The sequence below is a fragment of the Neoarius graeffei genome, chromosome 2 (genome assembly GCF_027579695.1).
Source record: "Neoarius graeffei isolate fNeoGra1 chromosome 2, fNeoGra1.pri, whole genome shotgun sequence".
Lineage (NCBI taxonomy): Eukaryota > Metazoa > Chordata > Actinopteri > Siluriformes > Ariidae > Neoarius > Neoarius graeffei.
The window spans coordinates 98709809-98735790 of NC_083570.1; the positions used below are offsets into that span (position 1 = coordinate 98709809).

At 43.7% G+C, this 25982-nt stretch overlaps 1 protein-coding gene across 6 annotated transcripts in view; it reads left to right on the top strand.

Annotated features, from left to right (window-relative positions):
- Positions 1–25982, top strand: part of brd8b (bromodomain containing 8b) — a 94182-nt gene that overhangs the window by 36616 nt on the left and 31584 nt on the right. For 3 of the 6 annotated variants that reach the window (XM_060915258.1, XM_060915262.1, XM_060915261.1), the window contains exons 10-14: positions 6535–6637; positions 17504–17629; positions 21935–22110; positions 22359–22838; positions 24300–24490. In XM_060915258.1, the coding sequence (XP_060771241.1) occupies positions 6535–6637; positions 17504–17629; positions 21935–22110; positions 22359–22838; positions 24300–24490 (1076 nt within the window). The remainder of the gene's footprint in view (positions 1–6534; positions 6638–17503; positions 17630–21934; positions 22111–22358; positions 22839–24299; positions 24491–25982) is intronic. The other 3 variants (XM_060915260.1, XM_060915263.1, XM_060915264.1) reach the window with 3 other exon arrangements.

Sequence of the window (25982 nt, forward strand, 5' to 3'; positions counted from 1 at the left end):
GAACTGACGATGCTGAAGTCCCATCGCTCGAATGAAGTTCACAAGTTTGACAACTGGCTTCACTACGTGGTCAAGCTGCAGTACAGATTTACACAATGCTTCCTGGTGGATAATGCAATGAAGGAAAATAACTTCTTGCTCAGGATTATCCGCTTTTACTTTGTCCTGAATTCCTTTTAGCGGTCCTGTGTTTTTTCCCGTTAGGTTTGGTGATCCGTCTGTGGTAACGTTGGCGAGCTTACTCCATGGTAGCTTGAGCCTTTCGATGACCCCCTACACACTGCCATACAGGTCCTCTCCTCGCGTTGTCCCTTTTAGCGATTCCATGGCCAAAAACTCTTCTGTAATCTCAAACTGGTCGTCAGTCCCTCTGATGAAAACTAACAACTGAGCGGTGTCTCTCACGTCATTGCTCTCGTCTAAGGCCAATAATAATAATAATAATAATACATCTGTTTTATATAGCGCTTTTCATGGTACTCAAAGACGCTTTACAGGAGGTTCAAACACACATGCACACATACACACACAGACAATAATAGACAAAGAAAGAAAAAAAAAATAAATAAAAAATATAATAAAAATAAATAAATAAATAAAAAGTAGAAAGCCCACCAAGTTAGTCTGGTTAACACCAGACCATATCACAAGTGAAATATGGTCTGGAATCCGCCTATTGAATTTCTCGTAGGGGAGGTGTGGTTTACGATTGTCAACGGCCGTTTATTGGACGTTGCGAATGTCTGTCATTTGGCGTATACGTAGTCCATGGCCAATCATGGCAGTTGTACCCGGTGACGTAATTAGAGCGACGAAGAAGGCGACGAAGAAGGCAAAGAAGAGAAGGAAAGAGAAAGAGAAGGCAAAACAAAAATAGGAAAACAATGGCACCGAACGATCACTGCCGTTTGTGCAAGACAAAGCTTGATCGAAAGTTTGGTTCGTATCGCTCGCCGCCATGTTAAATGTGATCCGTAAACAGTCTCAAATAAACTACAAGCTTCCGTTTGTCGAGTAGTACGCGTCACCGTCTTTCCACCCCTCCCCACTCTCTGATTGGCTCCCTAACTCAGGCGAGCCTTTAGACCATAGTTTCCATGCTGTCTTTTCAGATCGGAACGATTGTGCAAAGCAGCATGGGATTTCCCAGGCTACCACCAAGTAGGGGTCAGGATGTAATTCCCGTGGTGTAGCAACCACAGCCCCACCAAAAGGCGCACGAAAACAAGTCCCACATCTCCAGCACTGCCGCCGTGACGCCGCCAGCAACATCGCTCGAACACCACGCCATGGATCCACAAAGCGAGCAGAGAAGCTCCGCCACGTAGAGCGCTGGTGTGTCCCAAACCGCCTGCACAGCCACCGCGACGCCACCGAGCAACATCGCTCGGAACATCACGCCAAGCGTTAAAGCGCAGAGCGCTGGACAACCATGATGTAAAATGAGCAACGAGCTCACTGCAGTCCACAGCTGGGAGCACAGGCATCGCCCACGGCGAACCAAGGCCTGGAGGGAACCGACGCCCAAAACTGGGTCCGGAGCTACACCACAACCGGTGGACAAAACACTCAAACAAACTACACAAACACACAGGAAAAAAAAATAGAAAAAGAAATAAAATAAAACAAAAAAAGCTCCGGTGAGAAGCGGCAGCCGGAACGCGCACGACGTACTCTCAACCGGAAACGGCTTGAATATAAGCCCAGGGAATATAATGTGAATGACTCCGCTTTCTTATTCAGCATGCTAGCCAAGTCATCGTCAATCTGTTCAATGCGGCGAGTCACTGTCCTGCGTGATAAACTAATTTTTTCAAATTTGTCCTTGCTCTCAGGACACAAGATACCTGCTATCTCAATCATACATACTTTAATAAACTCCCCTTCGGAGAAAGGCTTGCTGGATTTGGCCAATTTAAATGCGAGTAAATAACTTGCCTTGAATGGCAGTTTGTCGGATGAAGGTGTTTTGCTGAGCCTGCAAACCAGCTAGCAACCGCTGCGCTGTATTCGTCCGTTCTTGCGCTGACTGGTTGTTAGCATAATTAGCATGCTTGGAGGAAAAGTGCCGTTTGATGTTATATTCCTTTAAAACTGCAACGGTTTCTTTGCAAATAAGGCATACAGCCTTTGATCGGACTTCAGCAAAAAAATATTTAGTTGTCCATTCTTTATTGAACACCCTGCACTCACTGTCCACTTTTCTTTTTTTAGGACCACTCATTGTAAAGTTTTATCCTGTGTTCTCGAGATCCTCAGTGGCACGGGCGCCAGAATGACTTCCATGGCACGCGCTGCACCACTCTGCAAACGTAATCTCGCGTGAATATGACTGACTGGAAAGACGGATCTCTAGAACACCTGTCTACGTGATAACACTGAAGCTTATATATATATTAAATATAGATCTGCTCAATCGCGTTTATATGATTGTCTTCCGCGGGCCGGATTAAAAACGCCAACGGACCGGATGTGGCCCGCGGGCCGTAGTTTGCCCACCTCTACACTAAACAATCATTTTAAACTCAAACATTTTCCTGTCTGTCACGACACAGAACAGGGTTTTTGTTTTTTTTTAATAAATCAAGAGGTGGATGATGTAACAACAACAAAAAAAGATATATAAATATTCTCAAACACAGTACTGTTAAAAAGTCTTGGCACCCGATTGTTTTCGTCATACAAACTTTGTTATAGATTTCTATTTTATGATTTCTACATTATCGAGTAATGAACCTACAGTCTGAGAGAGTTCTACACAAACATACTGAACTTTACAACAGCTGCATGCATGTGAAATGGAAATAAACCGACTAAGGCAGGAAGAACTATTTTGCATAAAATTGTGATTGTCCATTACAAGTAAAAAGTAACCAATAACCAAACTTCAACTCAATGTATGATCTTCATTTTATGTTTCAATTCACAACTATTCTATGGTTTTCCTAAAAAAAAAAGTAGTACTCGCAAAATAGGGGGCAAGTGGAAATTAACCCCCACTTGCGCCCCCAGGACAAGTGGGTTTAAAAATTAATGTCGAGCCCTGTATATGGATCTGTGATGCCTGTTGGAAGAGAAGAGCATGAAGGATTGAGAATCGAGAGGCTGTGGTGTGTTTACACCCAATACTAAAACTTGTAGCATCCTAGCAAGTTTCTTAAAGACGTGTACACAAAGCCCAGAAACTCCTATTTACTTGAGCAAAAACAATACAGGATTTATCTTGTAGTGTTCTGATCCCCAGATCTTTAACCCAGCCACACATAAAAAGTTGTCCTCCTCCGTGCTCTTCCAGGATTTCATCTGTGTGTCCGTGTAGAGCGATGTCTGCAGCACCAGGTAGTTTGAGATGTCTGGGAACTCAACGGGTGGATAATTTTCCAACTTGTAATGAATGGATGACTTTATTTAAACATAAGTTGATCAGCAGAGCTGGTGGGGTCGTGCATGTCCAGAAACGAATAATTACAAATATAAAAGACTAAAAATATACACAATCTTAAAAAAAAATTAAATGTTAATTATCTTCACATTAATAGTATGCATAACTATTGTCTTAACCCTATTGTCTTAACCCATAACTATTGTCTTAACCCTAAAGGCCTCTGCATGCTCTTGCGACCAGGCTTTCGCAGATAGCTTTTCGCAGACGGTTGTAATTTATCGTTGAGCGGGGAGTAATAGGCGTGCGCGATGTTATTCACCGCCACAACGCAAGGGGGCGCGAAGTCGCTAGGAGTAGTTGGTGGGTGTGGTTAGTGGACTGTTTATCCTCCGGTTACTTATAATGACTAGAACTGGAGTCGTATAGATGTACGTACTTCCTCACTTCCTCGATCAACCGCTCTTCGTGCTGCTCCATCTTCGCTCGTGTTTTTAAAAATGGCGGTCGTGAAAACAAACCAAACCGGGAAAGTAGGGAAGCGGAAGTGCGTGTACAGTGGATGTAGAGTGGACCAATCAGAGCCCTCTTGTCTGTGACGCTGTCTGCGAGGCTGTCTGGGGTGGTCACCATTTTTGGGAGGTACGCGCAGAGTGTCTGCGAAGGGGGGGGGGGCTTCGCAGATGCCATCTGCGACGCCATCTGTGAGGACTGGGTTGTCAGCATAAATTGGCCTTAACCCTATTGTCTTAACCCATAACTATTGTCTTAACCCTAACCCTGTTTTTGGCTACAATAGGATCAACATTTATTCTACTAATGTCAAATTTAGCGAGTAAATTTTTCTTTCAGAGGACAAATTCTTCTTTGTTAGCATGTAAGGGGTCATCCATAATTTTCATCATTATCATGAGTCTACAAAGAGTAGACTTTTGAGCAAACCCCCCCCAAAGTGTACATTAGCGGACAAAAAAATGATGATAGATCTACGTGGAATAGGAATTCAAAATAAAACCATGTCTTGTATTACTTTTTATTAAAATCGGATGACAGGACAATACAAAGATTCACAAGAGAAGAAAAGAAGACACAAGACGCGATGAAGTTGAAGTTGCGATGAAAGTTGCGGTGTTTTTTAGGTTTTTGTTGCGATTACATTGCGGGAGGAAGTGAAAGTTGTGAGAAATTGTGATTTTCTCTTTTTGTGATTTAAAATTGAGTGATATGTTAAATATTAAGTTATTACTGAAAAACTATTAATTAAAAAAACAAAGACACTGAGAAATGGTCCTATAAACAACTTTACCAATATAAAAGATTACCAGGACTACAAAAATGCAGAAAAATAGGCTTTACTTATCCAAATGCACCTGTTGGTTCAAAAGTTAAAGTGCATAGAACCTCACAGCACAACATGAAGTTACCTTCAAATATAATATAAATGCCTCAGCTTTCATGTAAGAAAAAAAACTATTAATACTAGTACTGTGTGCAGGCAGTCTCTCCTGAAGACTAAATTAAACAATAATTATAAACTAATAAAATAAATGGCTCAGGCTTCATAGAAGATAAAAAAAACAATTTGAACAGAATCTCACAGTATGATGCTGAAGCTGCCTAAACAATGGAAAATAAAATACCATTTTGGCAAAAATGTTGGCATCCATTAATTTCTTGTATTAAGTAAAAAAAAATAATGTAAAGTGCACACAGTGCTTCACTGTAAACATAACACACTTTCAGTAACAGAATTTAAGCCTACATAAACACTGACTCGCACATGCTGCTTCTCTTGAATGTATACACGGAAGTAAGCAGTGTTGCCAGATACTGCTGACGTTTTCCAGCCCAAAATATGTTCAAAACCTGCCAAAATGCACTTGAAACCCCCCAACTGGGCGGGAAACCGCCCAATCTGGCAACACTGAAAGTAAGGCGGAAGGTAGTTTGTCGACGTCACCTCAAGACGACGCCAACGATTGGTCAAATTTGCGGGAAAGTTGCGGTGATTGGATATAATTGCAACACCGCCCTGAATTTGCGGGGATTGGTTGAATTTGCGTTGAAGTTGCAAATCGCAACATCCTGGAGGGTCTGATTTTTTGCAAGTTAGGAACTGTCTTTTTAAGGGGAGCTGTTGCCTTTTGGCTTTGAAACGTTCGTTTTTGATTCTTTCCAAGCAGCCTGTCCTGCCCTAACTGCCTCCTGCTGCTTCTCAGATGAATGCAGGAAACAATAAACGTTTAAAAACTGCTCGTACTCGTTTGAAGGAGTCTTGTGAATAGCGATATTTCCGCTATTCACAAATTTGTAAATGCGGTCAAAATCTGGGTCAGCCATTGTTGTTGTATTGAAGAAAGAAAGCGTGTAGAGCTCGCTGGCAACACCGATGTGGCGCGAAATTTTTAACATGGCGGCCTCCGATTCGCACATTGACGGATCATCATTTTTTCATTTTTAAAAAGTGTACGCCTGGTCATTAACCCCCTCCCCCCCGCGTACGGTTTGTACGCTTGTGATAATGATGAAAATTATGGATGACCCCTAAGGATCTAATCCCATTGAGGGGTTTCTTGGTTTTAATAACTTGCTTGCTTGCTGAACACAAACATGGCAATAAGTTCTTGTGTTAATGGACCAGACTCCACTTTTGGATCATTAATCCCTTTTGAGTGAGAATGCCCTGCATGCATGGTTTTATTTTGGCTTCTGGCACATCCATAGTTTTAAATAGAATACCTACAATTAAAAACAGTTTGTTTTTATTGCATTTATTTAATTCCCGGGCTCCCATCTGGAACAGGGAGTGATGCCGCATCCCATTAATACACTTTACGGTAGGTGATTAGATTCTAATAGAATAGAGGAGCCAAAATAATTGGGGATCTTTTTTTTTAATGGGTCCCGACTCGTTACAAGTATGAATAGGTGGGCCTTAAAGCCGAAAAGGTTGAGAACCCGTGCTGTAGTGCACTTCAGTGGCGTACCTTAAGCCAGATGTTGGTACATCAGCACTTCAAGTTGGTCTTAAATAGAAATGGTATTGTACATGTTTAAAAACATTACAGTAAACTCTGTGGCCTGAGCTGGATTTTATTTCCTCTTAAGCTTAGACATCCTGCTGAACACTGAAGGTCGTGTGTTGTGTACAGGTGGTGGAGGGTGAGGTGGCTGCAGCTCTCAGTAATGGTGCCCATGGTGTGGACATTCACGTCCCTGCAGCTGTTCATTCCACCAGCCATGACGTCTCGACAGGTAAACACTCCCGTCCGTCACACTACGTCTCGCCGTACGCTCTCAAACGCCGTTTTTAACTCGCTGTTTCAGGTTTCTGTGTTTTTTTTTAATGTGCTCATTTGAACAATGCCATGTGCAGGTCTGTTTATAGTCCCCTTTTGGGTTTAAACCTATACATTATAGGTGCATGCAGGTTGTGGATCTTCAGTCAGTCTGTCTCCCAGAGCTGCAGATCTCTAATGGAGTTTTATTTCAGTTATAACCAGGCCTGGAATTTCGTCATTTTAGAGGCAAGGCCACTTGGCCTTTTGTGCTGTCAATTTTTTGAGGGCATGAAGGCCATAAAATAAAACAATGATTTTAAGTTCACGTCTATAATGAATTTAATTTAAGGAGGACTAATGACTCTTCTGAGGAAGATTGGAGTCTCAGTCGAAACTATCAATCAGGTAAAGAAACATCTCCTACACTATTAATGTCTGAAGATAAGAAAATATTGAACACATCTAAACTTATCGATCCATCACTCACTTCAAAAATTGTAAAACTTCTCATCTCATTATCTGTAGCCGCTTTATCCTGTTCTACAGGGTCGCAGGCAAGCTGGAGCCTATCCCAGCTGACTACAGGTGAAAGGCGGGGTACACCCTGGACAAGTCGCCAGGTCATCACAGGGCTGACACATAGACACAGACAACCATTCACACTCACATTCACACCTACGCTCAATTTAGAGTCGCCAGTTAACCTAACCTGCATGTCTTTGGACTGTGGGGGAAACCCACGCGGACACGGGGAGAACATGCAAACTCCGCACAGAAAGGCCCTCGTCAGCCACGGGGCTCGAACCCGGACCTTCTTGCTGTGAGGCGACAGCGCTAGCCACTACACCACCGTGCCGCCCCCAATTGTAAAACTTATTAAACCTATATCGAATGTGCAAGAGCATCTTCAGACTGTACTACTACGCAGATTTTTGATTAATCAAAATTGAGCCTAGAGTACACTACCGTTCAAAAGTTTGGGGTCACCCAGACAACTTTGTGTTTTCCATGAAAAGTCACACTTTTATTTCCCACCATAAGTTGTAAAATGAATAGAAAATATAGTCAAGACATTTTTCTGGCCATTTTGAGCATTTAATCGACCCCACAAATGTGATGCTCCAGAAACTCAATCTGCTCAAAGGAAGGTCAGTTTTATAGCTTCTCTAAAGAGCTCAACTGTTTTCAGCTGTGCTAACATGATTGTACAAGGGTTTTCTAATCATCCATTAGCCTTCTGAGGCAATGAGCAAACACATTGTACCATTAGAACACTGGAGTGAGAGTTGCTGGAAATGGGCCTCTATACACCTATGGAGATATTGCACCAAAAACCAGACATTTGCAGCTAGAATAGTCATTTACCACGTTAGCAATGTATAGAGTGGATTTCTGATTAGTTTAAAGTGATCTTCGTTGAAAAGAACAGTGCTTTTCTTTCAAAAATAAGGACATTTCAAAGTGACCCCAAACTTTTCAACGGTAGTGTACATCAAAATGTTTGAGTGTAAATGGAACATATACGAGCATGCAGGCTACTGATTAACCCATAAGAGCCCAGACCGATTTCTCAATCAAGGAGAATTATTGAGGAAATAAAATGAACTAAATAGACGATAAAGAAAACATTTCTGACCTTTTATTTTTTTTTAAAATGGCACTTTCACGTCTCAAGATCTGAAATATTAAATTACAAATTTGCAGAACACTGCAACACTATTACACTGTTAACCCCAAAGTTCATTCTAGGCAAACAGTTTGAGTAAATTCCATTTTTAAAGATGAGTTTTATTGCATCACTTAAACAGTATGAGTATATGAAGAGTATATGAGACAGTCATTGGGTGTACTCATTTTTGTAATTTAAACAAACTTAAACTATCATGCTTTGCCTCAGGCCACAGTGCTGCCCTGTTGTGATCGGCTCAAAACTCAAGACAAGTCTGTGCTTGCCCGTTGACGGCTACAGAGGAAGTTGCGCAATTTTCTAATTTACACAGAGCAATTTAAGGTCTTTGCACTTTTGACAGCAAGCTAATTAGCATGTTAGCGGCTACAGTCGGTACTCGGCACGTTAAAAGTGGGTCAACGTTGCAACGACATAACGTTACTGTATAAGCAATGCTTATTTAATGGTAACAAACTTAAGCCCTGTATGTTGAAATTCCTCTCTTATTCGTTCGTTAATTTATCACACGGTCTTACCTCAGTCAACTTCTTCCCTCCTTCTGTGAAAATTCAACGTCTCAGACGCGGACACAAGCGTTTGATTAAGTCTCCTGGTTGGCTGGTGATAGATTGGTGTCATTATAGCACGTCGGAGCGGTTCATGCCAGGCTCGAGTCCGATCCGCCACTGATGAGTTGCCCAATAAGAATCCAGAATGTCGTCAAAAGACGTATTTTTTTTTTCTCAATAGACGCAGATGGTGTTAAAGCCTATTGGCAGTCACGAGGCAGACTACAAAACCGCAGGGCATCAAGGCCACTGTGGCCTTACGGCAGATATTTTTCTCCAAGGGCACAAGGCCAAATTGAGAGGGCACGAGGGCCGTGGCCCTCGTGAAATTCTTGCCCTGGTTATAACTATATAAATTGATTCATAAGCCATCTCACTGTTCTAATGATACCGATTAACATTTTCTTTTGCTGCTTTCAAAACACAATGTGTTACATTTTGTGCTGGATGAAAGTGATTATTGCTGGGTTTCACGTGACGTCACATCCGCCTCATTAGCTATTCGAAATAGAGCCCTGCACTCCCGCGGGAGTCCCGCGGGACCCGACGCAAAGCAGTGCGGCGTGGGACAAATTTTGAAAGCTCATTGCGGGCGGGAGGGGGAGGTGATAAGCTGCAGTCCCGCTAACTAAAAACGTGTTTAAAATTTATAAATTATTAATTTATGTCTGTCATATATAATTTGTGCTGGATATTTTATTTGGCATTAATAAAAACATTTTAAGATGCCTAAATTTGCGGATGTGGTCTACTCTCGCGTACATTTCTGATTTCTTTCCGCTCTTCCGTGTTTGAGATCTCCAATCATTGCAGAAGAGCAGAGCTCCTCTAGTGAAGCTCACAGTGCTTCAGAAGTAAGTGCTGCTTTAAAAAGAGGTGCCTGGCAACGCGCACCCTCGCTATGTGCGCTAGGTGAAGGATCGGTCAGTGGAGAGCTCAGCATGTTTAATTCCCCAAGCCAATGACAAGAACTTTCGTGAGAAATAACGCAAACATCTGCGTCATGTGGGATTTGCGGGCGGGAGCGGGACAAAATATGGCAGGCGGGAGCGGGGCTGAAAATCATAATTCTTTGCGGGAGCGGGACTGAAAATTCTGTCCCGTGCAGACCTCTAATTCGAAACTTTAGCTGGCGGTCTACCGAAGCTCAGTTGGCAAAGCGTTCGTACGGAGAAGCTACATCGCTCACATGAAAAATGCCTGACGCTTGCATTGTTCGAATCGATCAAACCGTGAAACTGATAAAAGTTTCTTCAGGGTTCGCCGTGAACTAATAAAAAAGGGTGAACGAACACAGGATTTCACAACAAGACGTGGAGAAAGGTGGCTTTTGAACCTCTCAGTGAATTGAAGGGCGCTGAGTCGAAGCGTGCTCGAGTTTGCAGTGAAAGTGACTTGGTGAAAGGTTTGTATTTCCCTCTCAGCTACGGCCTTAGTGTTTTCCAAGTACTTTTCTTGCTACGTGTCGTTATTTTACGCTACTTTTTTTTTTTTTTTTTAGTCACGAAGCGCTAAAGTCCCCAGCTGTTTCTTTATTTCCTCCTCACAAAGTCCATATCGTCGCTGTCAGGTCAAAACCTGCTACGTGACATTTTTCCTTTTTTACAGGAGACGTAAAAAACTGAATAAAACTCTGAAATAACAAGCTGAGAAGCCAGTAAAAGTTTACTTGTTCTATTATTAGCTTGGTCAGTTAAATATCCGTCAAAATAGCTAATTGCAGCATTATATTGGCGTAAATTGCAAAAAAATCATCCTTGAGAACACATAAGAGGTTCTGCATGTCAGATATTTGCACATATAAGGTTTTAGACATGCAAAACCTCCCATGTGCAATCTGAGTGACTAAGAGTATTGTGTGTAGAATCTGCTATGTGCGCCACTAGGTGCACATAGTTGATATTGCACACAGTTGATTTGGACCCATCACATGAAAGGGATTGAATCTAGTCTCTTCTGGATTATCCATTGGTCCTTCCATTTTCTAATTAGCATAAATGGAAGCACGAGGTCAAAATTGACCAATCAGCATAGAGAACCCAATTTGACCTAAATTGTCACATAGCAGGTTTTGAACTGACAGCGACGATATGCGTGAAGGTCGCGACAAAATTCTTCCCCAGCCGTACAGTTACAATGCGCCGTGATCACTTCTCCGTCTTGTTTAACTAAGATCCAGGTCTTTAAAGTGCATATCACGGGTAAATTCAGGAGCAAGATCAGTGTAATTCTCCTATTTTATATTAAACTTTGGTCAAATATCTGTAACACTCTGCATTTTTACCTTGCGCAATACCAGAAAAATTCAGTTGAAATCAAGCCATTTGAGGCGAATTGGTCCGCCTCTGAAAAAACTTGGCATTTAGATTTCCCGGGAAACATTGATTTTCGTGACGTTGCGTGCGGGACGCCTCCTTCTGAATCCTACGTCAGCGCTGGTTTGTTTATGAGAAAACGACCTGCTGGTTTTCTGCAAATTTCTTCAACGTTATTGCGTAATTATTAAAATGGTTAACAGATGTATTGTAGGAGGGTGTAGCAACACCAGTCTTGATGGGATTAGTACTCATCGTTTCCCAAAAGACCGGACAGTGAGAGAGAAATGGGAGCGCTTGGTGTACACAGGCTGTGCACTGAAACCGTGCAAAGCTCGCGCAGCCTGCTGGTGCTTCCGCAGGTGACGTCACGAATCTGGCTCCAGACTCCCTTGGGATTTTTCCAGACGTGTTTTATTTTATTTTTTTCTGCTGTAGACAGATGGCCTTGTGCAAAATTACCCTTCTGGATGAGTGTGTAAAGGGACATACTTTCATATTAAAAAAAAATGAAATTGGTCCAGAATATGCACTTTAAAGGGGTTTCTGATGATCTTTGTGAATGATTTACCTGAGAGATAAGAGCCAACACAAGTGAGAATCAAGCCAACTGTTGTTTGTTTGCGCTTCATTATAAAGACACAAAAGAAAAGCTTAAAAAAAAAAACATACTTACACGGGCAAAAACAATACAGGATTCATTGGGCAGCGACTTGATAGTGAGGTCCTTTACCCAGCCACATACAAAAAAAAAGCTGTAAGCCTCCATACTCTTCCACGCTTTCATTTGTTTTGCGGTGTAGAAGGACGTCTGCAACACCAGATAGTTCGAGATGTCGGGGAACTCGACTGAAGGATAGTTTTCGAGATCGTATGACAAATCCTTCTTTCCCAGACTGTCAAGTCGAGTTTGTTTGTATAGCGCTTTTAACAATAAACATTGTCGCAAAGCGGCTTTACAGAATTTTAATGACTTAAAACATGAGCTAATTTTATCCGTAATCTATCCCCAATGATAAGCCCGTGACGACGGTGGCAAGGAAAAACTCCCTCAGATGACATGAGGAAGAAACCTCGAGAGGAACCAGACTCAAAAGGGAACCCATCCTCATTTGGGCAACAACAGACAGCCTGACTATAATATTAACCGTTTTAACATGAAGTCAGTTTCGTTGATGTTATAAACTCTTCATTGATGGAAACTTGAGTGCAAAACTGTTCATGACAACTGCAGTCCTAAAGTTAGCAAGTCAACTGAAGTCCTCAGCCATAAAAGCATTACTGTAAGAGTCCAGAGCGTCTTCCAAGTGTGACTTTCAACTGTCCACATGGGGTTGTCCTCTACAGGAGTATGACAGCATCCATACATCCCAGTTTACCAAAACACTCTGTCTGAGGACCCTCCAGATCTACTCCTTTACCTCATAAACACCATTAACAAAAGGCTTGACTAAACAGATATGTTTTCAGCCAAGTAGAAGGACGTCTGCAACACCAGATAGTTCGAGATGTCGGGGAACTCGACTGAAGGATAGTTTTCGAGATCGTATGACAAATCCTTCTTTCCCAGACTGTAGGGGTCGATTCCATTGCACACAGCAATCTTCTGAATATATCTAAAGCGAGCAGTGGCTTCTAGATTACGAGCGTGCTCTGATAACTTATCGCTAGTTGTTTGCACTACGGCAGCCGTTTTGGTTTACTCAACCACCGGCTGTTTTACCAGAAGTGAAATCGCTAAGAAAAGTCACGTGACTGAAACCCAGCAATACAGTATTCACAAAGGGAAAAAAAAAAATCACATTAAAGCATTTGTGATCCCAAGCTTTTTGAAAAACACATGATTGTGAAACTTTCTGGCAAAATAAATAATCATTGTCTCTTGATTTTCGGAAAAGTGCTCCAAATAAGTACATGTCATTAACAGCATACTTTAATTTGGACTGTAGGAGAGGACAAATCACTAATCCGGACTGTTCGTTTTTACTTCATAGTTGCCTCGTGGGCAAATAGATTTGGCAACCGGATAAAAATGGGCTCTACTTCTTACTTGCTTTTGTTTTTCGAAAGAAAGAAAGGATTAGCAGTATGATTGAGTGAGTAATACAGTACGATTTTTCATAGTCAAATTAATTAGCGCGTGTGTGTATGAGGGAGGATCTTTTCTTTTCAGAAACAGGAACATGCAGGTATGTGGAAGCATTGACTGAGCCTCACAGAAATAAATTCCAACACAAAGCTGTCATAACTTTCCTGCTTGTACACTGGACACAAGTCATCCCCTCGCAGTTCAACATAATAAATATTTCTTGAAAATAAAGACATTAACCAGGCTGCGACGCAAGGACAGAACTCCACACCAATCACTACGTCGTGACTTTTTTTTTTTTCGTTTTTCTTAAGTTGCAAGTGTGAGGAGAGGTAAAGAACTTTGACTGCACAGGAATTTATACACTCATTCAGTTTACGTAGTCTGTTGATTCATTTAACTTACTTGTCGCATGTTGTTGTTGTTGTTGTTATTATTATCCCCCAGGCATATAATGCAGAGGGATGTAGCTATCACTCTGTCCATCCGTCTGGAAACATTTTAGTTTCCGGAGCGTAACTCAAAAACTATTAGGAATTTTTTCATGAAACCTCACAGTTAAGTACCTAGAGGAGTTGTGCCTTTTGACATTTTGGGATTTCTGTGATTTTTTTTTTTTTTTTCTTCTGTATTTCTATGGCAACCAATTCAACTTAGGAAAATTTGGAGTGGGGTTTCATGTGGGGGCCGGGAGAGTATGTCACCTCCTGATGACTCTGACTCTTGTTTTACCTTGGCTCCCACTTTTTACGTCTCCGCCACTGAGTGCTGGAGGCGCAATGTTTCCAGGTAGGCTGCGTCCCTGTCCAGGATACCTGTAAGCACAGATGTCCACAAGCGCCGGCGACCAGCGGTTTTCTCCTCCTATACAGATGGTCTGCGCCGGCTACTCGATCCCAGAAAAAAAAAAAACATGCCTTTCAATGTTCACTTGATTTTTATATCGTCTCCACTGCCCATAATTTGCTGCAAATCCAATTATTCCACCATGAAATCGTCTGCGATTCTGGTCTAGCATGACCGGAAGCGACGCCATATTTGTTGATCGATTCTCACGCTCTGATTGGCTGAGCCAGACCATGTGACCACGCCGTAGCGTATGTAGTTATGTTATACCCACTGAGCTCAATATAAAATCTGGAGAGCTCATAGCCTAACCCCCCCCCCCCCCCCGGAGAGACGAGTGAAGCCATATGGCCGCCATATTACCACTCCCATCGCGTGTAATTTGGTTTATGTGTTAAACCATGGTATCCGATCAAATTTGTCCCAAGAAAAGTATCTCCTGATTTTTTTTTTCCCCCCTTTCATTACCTCCTCTTATTTTCTCCACTTTACCCCCATTCCTTACATATCTTTATAGTGCTCCGCTTCACTGTTTTTGCTTTGTTTTTTTTCTTTTCCAGTTCAGTCGCTGATTCATATTTTTTTGAATGGCTCTTTTTTTTTTTTTTTACTACTATAATTATTTTTACGGAGATTATTTCAGTTTTTCTCGTATACAGTGTACTTTTCTCTTTCATATATTTCTTCTTCTTTATATATGAAAGAGAAAGGTTATATAATATTTATTTTATGGTTAGTTATGTTATATTTTATATATCAATGCTCACAGGTGAAATGTCCGTCCGCAACCTTTGACCTGGCTATTTGTACAGTTCACTGCTGCACATGTAGGTATTTTTTGTCTCATTTTTCTCACCAACTACATAAATAACTTGTCCAATTTTGTGTAGCTTCCAGTAGTCTAACGACAGTTCCGCTCCACGATGGGAATGGTAAGATGGCGGCTAGCTGACGAGCTTATGAGCTCTCCAGATTTTATATAGAGCTTGCTGGTTACACCATGTAGTTATGTTACAGAGCCAGGCAGCGTACTACAGAGGGGAACTGAGAAAGCCAAGCGCACACATCTGGAGGGAAATTTCAGACATATTTCGCAGGGAAATGGTTAGTCATTTACAATAATAATAATAATAATAAGTTCAATTTATTTAGCGCCTTTCTCAAAACCCAAGGTCGCTTTACAATTATATGGAGGGGGAAAAAATAAATAAAAAAACAAATAGAGGTCAGGATGTCATTCCAATGGTGTAGCAGCCACAGTCCCACCAAAAGGCATGCGAAAACAAGTCCCACACTGCCAGCACAGCCGCCACGCCGCCGCCGGGCAACATCACACGGAACACCGCGCCATGGATCCACAAAGCAAACACAGAAGCACCACCACGCAGAGCGCCGGTACGTCCCAAACCGCCTGCACAGCCGCTGCAACGCCACCAAGCAACATCACTCGGAACACCACGCCAAGCGCTAAAGCTCAGAGCACTGGACAACCACGATGTTAAAATGAGCAACGAGCTCACTGCAGTCCATAGCTCGGAGCACAGGCATCACCCACAGCGACCCAAGGCCTGGAGGGAACCAGCGCCCAAAACCGGGTCCAGAGCTACACCACAACCAGCGGACAAAACACTTAAATAAACATCAAACTACACAAACACATAAAAAATGAAAAAAAGGAGAGAAAATAAAATAAAAAGCTCCGGTGAGAAGCAGCAGCCAGAATGCACACAATGTACTCTCAACCGGAAACAGGAAGACTCCATAATATTTTTAAAGTCAGGAGATTCTTTTCTTGGGGCAAATTTGATCGGATGCCATGGTTGAACACACAAGCCAAATACACGCGATTGGAGTGGTAATATGGCGGCCAGATGGCTTCACTCGTCTCTCCAGGGGGGAATAGGCTATGAGTGGGTATAACATCTCATCTCATTATCTCTAGCCGCTTTATCCTGTTCTACAGGGTCGCAGGCAAGCTGGAGCCTATCCCAGCTGACTACGGGCGAAAGGCGGGGTACACCCTGGACAAGTCGCCAGGTCATCACAGGGCTGACACATAGACACAGACAACCATTCACACTCACATTCACACCTACGGTCAATTTAGAGTCACCAGTTAACCTAACCTGCATGTCTTTGGACTGTGGGGGAAACCGGAGCACCCGGAGGAAACCCACGCGGACACGGGGAGAACATGCAAACTCCGCACAGAAAGGCCCTCGCCAGCCACGGGGCTCAAACCCGGACCTTCTTGCTGTGAGGCGACAGTGCTAATCACTACACCACCGTGCCGCCTAGGTATAACATACCGGTAACTACAAAAATTAGTTGAGAATGCACCAGAAGGCATGTAAATTTCAAAAGTTTTCTGGAGGGGCATGCCCCCAAACCCCCCCTGGCATTAGCTTGCCTTTGGCATGCCGCCGCAGCTTTGCCATTGCAAATTCCGAATCGGCCTACTACTTTTTTGTAGCCGGCTACTTCAGATTTTCTGGAGAGCCCTACCTGCAAGCACAACATCTTATTGAATGGGTGGCTGAATGCTGCCTATAGGATTTATATGGAGTGAATAGATTTTGGAATTGATCTGAACAGGGTCAGGGTCAAATGTCTGAAATAGTTTTTCTCCAATAGCTTCCTCCTGGGCAGCACGGTGGTGTAGTGGTTAGCGCTGTCGCCTCACAGCAAGAAGGTCCGGGTTCGAGCCCCGTGGCCGGCGAGGGCCTTTCTGTGCGGAGTTTGCATGTTCTCCCCGTGTCCGCGTGGGTTTCCTCCGGGTGCTCCGGTTTCCCCCACAGTCCAAAGACATGCAGGTTAGGTTAACTGGTGACTCTAAATTGAGCGTAGGTGTGAATGTGAGTGTGAATGGTTGTCTGTGTCTATGTGTCAGCCCTGTGATGACCTGGCGACTTGTCCAGGGTGTACCCCCGCCTTTTGCCCGTAGTCAGCTGGGATAGGCTCCAGCTTGCCTGCGACCCTGTAGAACAGGATAAAGCGGCTAGAGATAATGAGATGAGGAGCGTCCTCCTGGTTTGAGGTACATTTTAAGGGTGTTCCTGGGATATAAAAATACAAATGGTATAAATATTTGACTTCTCACTTCAGTTGCACTGGAGCTTTCTTGTGTTTGTGGGCTAGCTAATGAATTTCTCATTTGTCCACCCCTATGGACTGTAGCTATGATTTTTATTTTTATTTTTTTTAAGCTTTGCCTCGCATTGCATCACATCTACAACCGGATTATTTTTCCGTCCCTACAGTAGTTTCTGCCTACCGAAGTGAATCTGCTGCTTTAGTATGCTTGTGTTTGTAGCACTGTATCTGTATGTGTCTGTGTGTTTGCGTGTGTCAGATGCACCAACGTTATCGCGTTTGTTGGAAGGCGCTATCCCGGTCCAGATGCCAGCCAGCGCTGAACCCTCTAACCCCCCCGCTGTTGCTCTTCCTGCTTCCGGACACCACTTTATACCTAGCACAGGTCTCTGCCTCTCTCACTCTTTTTTACACCTTTCTGGAGCTTTCCTTTTCTGTCTGTCAGCTTCTAAAGGGATTAACGTGAGCAAAATCTTTAAACGGATGCTTCAGTGTGTCGTCCCCCCCCCCAAACGTAACAGAGATATACAGTATAATGAAGTTAAATGAAATACTTTTATTGGGAAACACTTGGCAATGTCCTGTACAGTACAGATGCAATAAGAGCAATATTACTGGAGTATTCCTTTAATTTTGCCACAAATGTCGAAAGTACATGTTTTGCATAATGCTGATTGCTGGCTCTTAGCTTCATGTTGGTTGTGTTTTTGGTTAAACTGTTCTTTTTGCCTGTCCATCTGTGCACAGTTAACAGTTATTCCACGAAATCGAGTCGTACATGAGCTGATAGCCAACGAGGCACGTAGCACCGAGTCGGCTATAAGCCATGTACGACGAGATTGAATGGAATAACGGAATGTTTTATTCTATCCACGTTCACTGGATTTATAGAAGCAGAGCATTTTTATTTTTTTGCAAATTCGATAAATAAAAACTTCATACAAAACATCCGACAAAATCATTTACGCTTTAGTCGGACTGCTTAAAAACCTGGCGTTGGCTGCCCGAACGGACTTCAGCGTTTTTTGTAGAACGTGCCATCTTGCTGTTGTGCCAAGGTATAGAATAGCTTTAGACATTTATTTAATTCTTCCTTGGACATTTCAGTTGTGTAATTATACCCCCGCTCCGAAGGAGGGACGTTATACGGGTTCCGTCCGAAATGCCCTTTTTCACAGCAGCCACAAATCATAGCCACTTGGTATCAAACTTCAGCTTGGGGTTCTACAACCCCGATTCCAAAAAAGTTGGGACAAAGTACAAATTGTAAATAAAAACGGAATGCAATGATGTGGAAGTTTCAAAATTCCGTATTTTATTCAGAATAGAACATAGATGACATATCAAATGTTTAAACTGAGAAAATGTATCATTTAAAGAGAAAAATTAGGTGATTTTAAATTTCATGACAGCAACACATCTCAAAAAAGTTGGGACAAGGCCATGTTTCCCACTGTGAGACATCCCCTTTTCTCTTTACAACAGTCTGTAAACGTCTGGGGACTGAGGAGACAAGTTGCTCAAGTTTAGGGATAGGAATGTTAACCCATTCTTGTCTAATGTAGGATTCTAGTTGCTCAACTGTCTTAGGTCTTTTTTGTCGTATCTTCCGTTTTATGATGCGCCAAATGTTTTCTATGGGTGAAAGATCTGGACTGCAGGCTGGCCAGTTCAGTACCCGGACCCTTCTTCTACGCAGCCATGATGCTGTAATTGATGCAGTATGTGGTTTGGCATTGTCATGTTGGAAAATGCAAGGGCTTCCCTGAAAGAGACGTCGTCTGGATGGGAGCATATGTTGCTCTAGAACCTGGATATACCTTTCAGCATTGATGGTGTCTTTCCAGATGTGTAAGCTGCCCATGCCACACGCACTAATGCAACCCCATACCATCAGAGATGCAGGCTTCTGAACTGAGCGCTGATAACAACTTGGGTCGTCCTTCTCCTCTTTAGTCCGAATGACACGGTGTCCCTGATTTCCATAAAGAACTTCAAATTTTGATTCGTCTGACCACAGAACAGTTTTCCACTTTGCCACAGTCCATTTTAAATGAGCCTTGGCCCAGAGAAGACGTCTGCGCTTCTGGATCGTGTTTAGATACGGCTTCTTCTTTGAACTATAGAGTTTTAGCTGGCAACGGTGGATGGCACGGTGAATTCTGTTCACAGATAATGTTCTCTGGAAATATTCCTGAGCCCATTTTGTGATTTCCAATACAGAAGCATGCCTGTATGTGATGCAGTGCCGTCTAAGGGCCCGAAGATCATGGGCAGAACTTGAAAACTGAGTGGTACGGTCTTGAAAGTTGGTACATGTGTTGATTAAGTAAAGCCTCGGTCACAACCGGACGTACGATTTGGCATTTCCCAAATCGCTGCGTTTTTTTTTTTTTTTTTGTTCGTGGAGAACGTAGTTGTGGTGACCATGAAGGAGTAAGATCACCGCGCACCCAACGTACAACCTGGAAGTCGAACGTGCGTACCACGCACGAAATCTGAGGCTGCTCGGACGTACGGCTGTCGCTTCATTCGTACAGCCAACGCACGTAGTTGTAAGACCAATGTCCTTCAAACGTGCACTAATCGTACTGACCGTGCGTTCCATGCAGGCTTCGTATGAAGGTTGCAAGAACTGCGCACGATCTGTACGTTGTGCGTACCAACGACGTTGGATTTTTACTAAGAAAATGCCAAAACAGCACCATAATTAGTATTTAGCAGGTCAGTACTCCACCAGTTGTGTGTAGTTCAGTAGCAATGCCCTGCGTCAATTTCCGTTTGTGGGTGGCGTTGCTGTACAGGTCCAAAGTCTTGTCGTAGAAACAAGGGTTGGCACGGAAAAAATCTACCAACTTCTCCTCGTCCGCTACGCCGAAAGAGTCCGACAAACTCCTGGCCTGCTGGCCACTGTCGTGGTCTTCATCCTCCTCCTCCTCACTGCTCCTTGTCCTCTCTCTCTCCTCCCTCTCTGTCACCCCCTCTCTCTCCTCCATCTCCGACACCTTTTCTATCCTCCTCTTCCCTTTTGCCTTCGGCATATTGAAGCAATGAAATGAAATTGGATTTTCTCTCAATTAAAGCCTACGTGTACAAATGGCCGTAGGCACCCCTGCAGCTTTATATACCCGAGTTTTCGTGTGATTGACGCCCTCTCGCCATATGGCCGATGCACGGCCGACTTACTCGACACGCATGGATGACTTACGAAATATCTGAACGTGCGTTGGCCGCACTAATTACGTATGTGGGGCGCACGACACACATACGGAGTCCGCAAGTGCGACGTACGAAAAAAATTGACGTTTTGCCCAAACCTGACACCAGCAAATCGTACGGAAGACACACAAGGCCGTAAGTTTGTCTTGCAACCTGAAAAAAACGTAAGCGCCCGTAGAGTTTGTTTGACATGACAAAGAACCTCTGCGGCCAGTCTACGGCTCGAAAATCAGCACGTCACACGTGCGCCCTCCGTGCGTTTCTTGCGTTTTTTGCACGTAGACCAGCCGTCGGAGCACGTACGGCCGGTTGTGACCAAAGCTTAATGTATATGTGCCTTTTGATACTAAGAAATATGAGAATCTTTAGCTCAGCTGGACCAAAGGGTCTGGTGGGTTTATGCCATGGGGTCCTGAGGTCAGTGTAAAGAGGTAGGGTTGGTTTCCTGCAGCAGAACTTTGAAAAATGTGACAAATAATATCTTGAAACTTGGTATATATGGGTGGGTGGGTGGGGGGGTAGAGATCACTCTGTCTTCTTGTTATTTGTCGAAGTCAGCATTCATAATAAGTGTCCTATTCCTTCGATTGCTTGCGTTCTGATATAAGCGAGAGCAGGGGGATACGTAAGTGAGCAGTGGCTCATAGCTGATCTTGTTTTCAAACTTCTTTGAGCTTTTGAACCAGTCAAAAAAAAATTCAAAAAATTTTAATGCTTAAAAATGAAGAATGTCAACAAACCGGCGAAATGACAGGAGCAATTTGTGAAAAATGTTATAATTCTTGAAAAAAAAAAAGATGCGTTCTTACCATCAGATATTTTCATTTCATATTTTGTTGCTTTTGGGGGGGGGGGGGGGGGTTGTTTTCGAGTAATAATAATAGGTTCAATTTATATCGCGCCTTTCTCAAAACCCAAGCTCGCTTTACAATTATAGGCTGAAAAAAAAAAAAAGTCCGCCAAATAGAGGTCAGGATATCATTCCAGTGGTGTAGCAGCCACAGTCCCACCAAAAGGCGCACGAAAACAAGTCCCACCTCCAGCACAGACGCCGCCAGCAACATCGCTCGGAACACCGCGCCATGGATCCACAAAGCGAGCACAGAAGCACCGCCACGCAGAGCGCCGGTACGTCCCAAACCGCCTGCACAGCCGCCGCGACGCCACCGAGCAACATCGCTCGGAACACCACGCCAAGCACTAAAGCACAGAGCGCTGGACGACCACGATGTAAAATGAGCAGAGTTTTTATTTCATCCTCGTTTGGTTCAGCAACACGCTCCACCGTTTTGTGTTTTTCTCTGCTCATGGTATGTGAGCTGATAGCCGAGTAGTAGAGTAGCCAAGCACGCGATTGCTCTCTCCAGTGAATGTGCATAGAATAATTATTGATACCCGTTAAATCAGACTGTTTACTGATTAAAAACCTGTCTAGATATCACTGTGATGGTCACTGTGTGTGTGTGATTAGCAGCTGCGGTAACAGAATGTTCCGGTCCAGAGTCGGTGCTGGCGGTACAGTCTGGGTCGGAGCAGACAGAGGTGAGAGAGGGAGAGCTGGTGGAGGACCTGGTGGCTGTGTCTTACATGGAGGACGAGTTGGACCTGGAGACAGTGGGGGATATTATAGCCATTATTGAAGAAAAGGTACAAATAACAGGCCTCGAGACGCACAAACGCATCATTTGGAGGTGCTGTTTTCAGATTTTATGACCGATCTGTGAGTTTCTTTCTCCTCTCAGAGAAATTTAGAGACCAAATTACCTTTTTTTTTTTCTTTTGAACAATTCTGTGATGGTACACTGTATGGATAGATACAGCTCAGATTTTGCAGGCAGATGCTGCTGCTTTTCTCAGTCTCTCTCTCTCTCTCTCTCTCTCTCTCTCTCTCTCAGGTTGATGACTCAGTGGAGGTGTTGGATGCAGCAGCAGTGGAGGCTGCGCTGTCTCTGTGCGAGGAAGCAGTAGCCGGGGGCCACGCTCTCTCAGACCCCTGGGAAACCCAGCCCTTTAAACCACCTGAGCCCGAGTCCAGAGTTTTCACCAGTCCCCAGCTTAGCTCTTCCTCACCTGTGCCCGCCACCATCGTGGTGGAATCCGTGATGGTGGAAGAGGTCGGACAGGCCGGAGTGTCCGAGATGCCCACGGAGGACCCCAATTCTGCAGCCATTTCAGGAAACGCGCACGAGCCTGAGACAGCAGGTGACGAAGAGAGGGACGGCGAGGAGGATGGAGCGAGGGGGGAGGAGGAGCAGACGGAGAACAGAACACCCAGTCCATCGGTAAAGTGCGAGAGCGAGGAGTGGACGCAGCCGGAAGCAGAGACGCCCTGCCTCGACTCGGAGGACAGCTCCGCCTCCGGGAGAGACCCAAAGGTACGAGATTTTAAACGCGATTCACAAAAATGAATAGGGGTTAAAATGCTGATGACACGAACACGACTCTATGCAATTTCTTAAATAAACTATACAACATGGCAAACATGTTAGATTTCTGTTATAATTACGTGAAAAGAAGCTGTTGTTACGCGAATATCCAACTTTTAATTGCACAGCGCAAGAAAACTGGGTCCATGGCTCACGGCCATGTTGTAACGTCAGCGGGAGAACACGCTGCGGTTCACTGGCTGTTCTACTCTGGTTCTACTCAATGGAAATGGCGCATGAAAACGCCGGTGAACTCTCTAGTGCTAGCTCTTCCTCTTCTGGGAGTCTAGAATTGTGTTGATCTCTTCCGAATAGAATCTATGATAGCCTACCCTCTTTACCCTTTGCCTCTCTTTGCTAGGCGGCAGTTACATGAAAGCCGCAAGCTTTCACAAGCAAATACATGACTGATATCACGCCGACTTTATGATTACATTTATGATTATCATGTAGAATCTATAGCTCTACGTACCTTTATCTTATGTCATTTCACAACACATGTTCTGACAGGAGGACTGTCTTTGGATCCGGCATAGCTACTAGTAGACCCCCTCCGGAATACTGGCAGTGTTGCCAGATTGGGAGGTTTCCCTCTAGGTTGGGCGGTTTCAAGTGCATTTCGGTGGGTTTTGAACATATTTTGGGCTGGAAAACTTCAACATGACGTTTTCCAGCCCAAAATATGTTCAAAACCCACCAAAATGCACTTGAAACCGCCCAATTGGGCGGGAAACCTCCCAATCTGGCAACACCGTGTAGGCACTGCTGATGGTAGTAACACACGTTTGTGCTGAACTGAACACCCAAGAGATTCTTTTAAGCTGGGAAGGGTGTCAAAACAATCCAAATCGAAGTGTTCAGAGCACAGGACGGATGTTGGTGAGGGCTCCCACTTGTCACGAGTGCACCTGACTTGCTTCACCCACTTCGCATGCAGCTCGGGATCTCTGGGAAACTTGAATAAACTTACCCCATCCTTGTGGGTTTTGGAGCAAAAGCCGGCAACACAATGCGAAGGCATATAATGTATAATAATGTATAATAATGACAAACTGAACACCTCTCGCATCAACAACAAACTGGTAAGTTAGGAGGAAGGTTCTTTCGCTGACGTCATATAGCTCCTCCTCCTCTTTCGTCTCCTGGGTGCTGCAGCCCCGTCAAATTTGCCCAAATAGCTGCGTTTTTTATCATAACTTGTAAAATAGGCGCCTTCATGAATTAATATATGGATCATCGGGAATTACTTTTTATGTTATAAAACATCACCAAAGATGTCAAAAACTTGTCATCAGCACTTTAAAGCTTTCCAAAAGGGTTTTAAAAACAAAGGAGCTGACATCTTTAGTTTGATCTCAGGCAAAAACCAAATCCCCTTCTCTCTCTCTTTTTCTCTCTCTCTCTCTCTAGGAGGTGAAGGATGAAGATGGAGGGAGTGAAGTGGATGCAGATGAAGGGATGGAGATGAAAGAATGCGGAGAGGGGCCGTATCTTTCAGAGGTGGACCCACCGGCCAGCGAGAGCGAGGACGGGTACGGAACTAACTCCCAACGCTACACCACGGCAGATTCCACCGCCAGCAGCCCTGCGTCATCCCAGTTGTGAGTAGTGTGTGAGTGTTTGCAGAGTTGGAGCAAGAATGGAATAGTTAATGAAGCACATATCACGTGTGTTCTATTCTATTCTATTATACAACCCCGATTCCAAAAAAGTTGGGACAAAGTACAAATTGTAAATAAAAACGGAATGCAATGATTTACAAATCTCAAAAACTGATCTTGTATTCACAATAGAACATAGACAACATATCAGATGTTGAAAGTGAGACATTTTGAAATTTCATGCCACATTTTGGCTCATTTGAAATTTCGTGACAGCAACACATCTCAAAAAAGTTGGGACAGGGGCAATAAGAGGCTGGAAAAGTTAAAGGTACAAAAAAGGAACAGCTGGAGGACCAAATTGCAACTCATTAGGTCAATTGGCAATAGGTCATTAACATGACTGGGTATAAAAAGAGCATCTTGGAGTGGCAGCGGCTCTCAGAAGTAAAGATGGGAAGAGGATCACCAATCCCCCTAATTCTGCACCGACAAATAGTGGAGCAATATCAGAAAGGAGTTCGACAGTGTAAAATTGCAAAGAGTTTGAACATATCATCATCTACAGTGCATAATCTCATCAAAAGATTCAGAGAATCTGGAAGAATCTCTGTGCGTAAGGGTCAAGGCCGGAAAACCATACTGGGTGCCCGTGATCTTCGGGCCCTTAGACGGCACTGCATCACATACAGGCATGCTTCTGTATTGGAAATCACAAAATGGGCTCAGGAATATTTCCAGAGAACATTATCTGTGAACACAATTCACCGTGCCATCCGCCGTTGCCAGCTAAAACTCTATAGTTCAAAGAAGAAGCCGTATCTAAACATGATCCAGAAGCGCAGACGTCTTCTCTGGGCCAAGGCTCATTTAAAATGGACTGTGGCAAAGTGGAAAACTGTTCTGTGGTCAGACGAATCAAAATTTGAAGTTCTTTATGCAAATCAGGGACGCCGTGTCATTCGGACTAAAGAGGAGAAGGACGACCCAAGTTGTTATCAGCGCTCAGTTCAGAAGCCTGAATCTCTGATGGTATGGGGTTGCATTAGTGCATGTGGCATGGGCAGCTTACACATCTGGAAAGACACCATCAATGCTGAAAGGTATATCCAGGTTCTAGAGCAACATATGCTCCCATCCAGACGACGTCTCTTTCAGGGAAGACCTTGCATTTTCCAACATGACAATGCCAAACCACATACTGCATCAATTACAGCATCATGGCTGCGTAGAAGAAGGGTCCGGGTACTGAACTGGCCAGCCTGCAGTCCAGATCTTTCACCCATAGAAAACATTTGGCGCATCATAAAACGGAAGATACGACAAAAAAGACCTAAGACAGTTGAGCAACTAGAATCCTACATTAGACAAGAATGGGTTAACATTCCTATCCCTAAACTTGAGCAACTTGTCTCCTCAGTCCCCAGACGTTTACAGACTGTTGTAAAGAGAAAAGGGGATGTCTCACAATGGTAAACATGGCCTTGTCCCA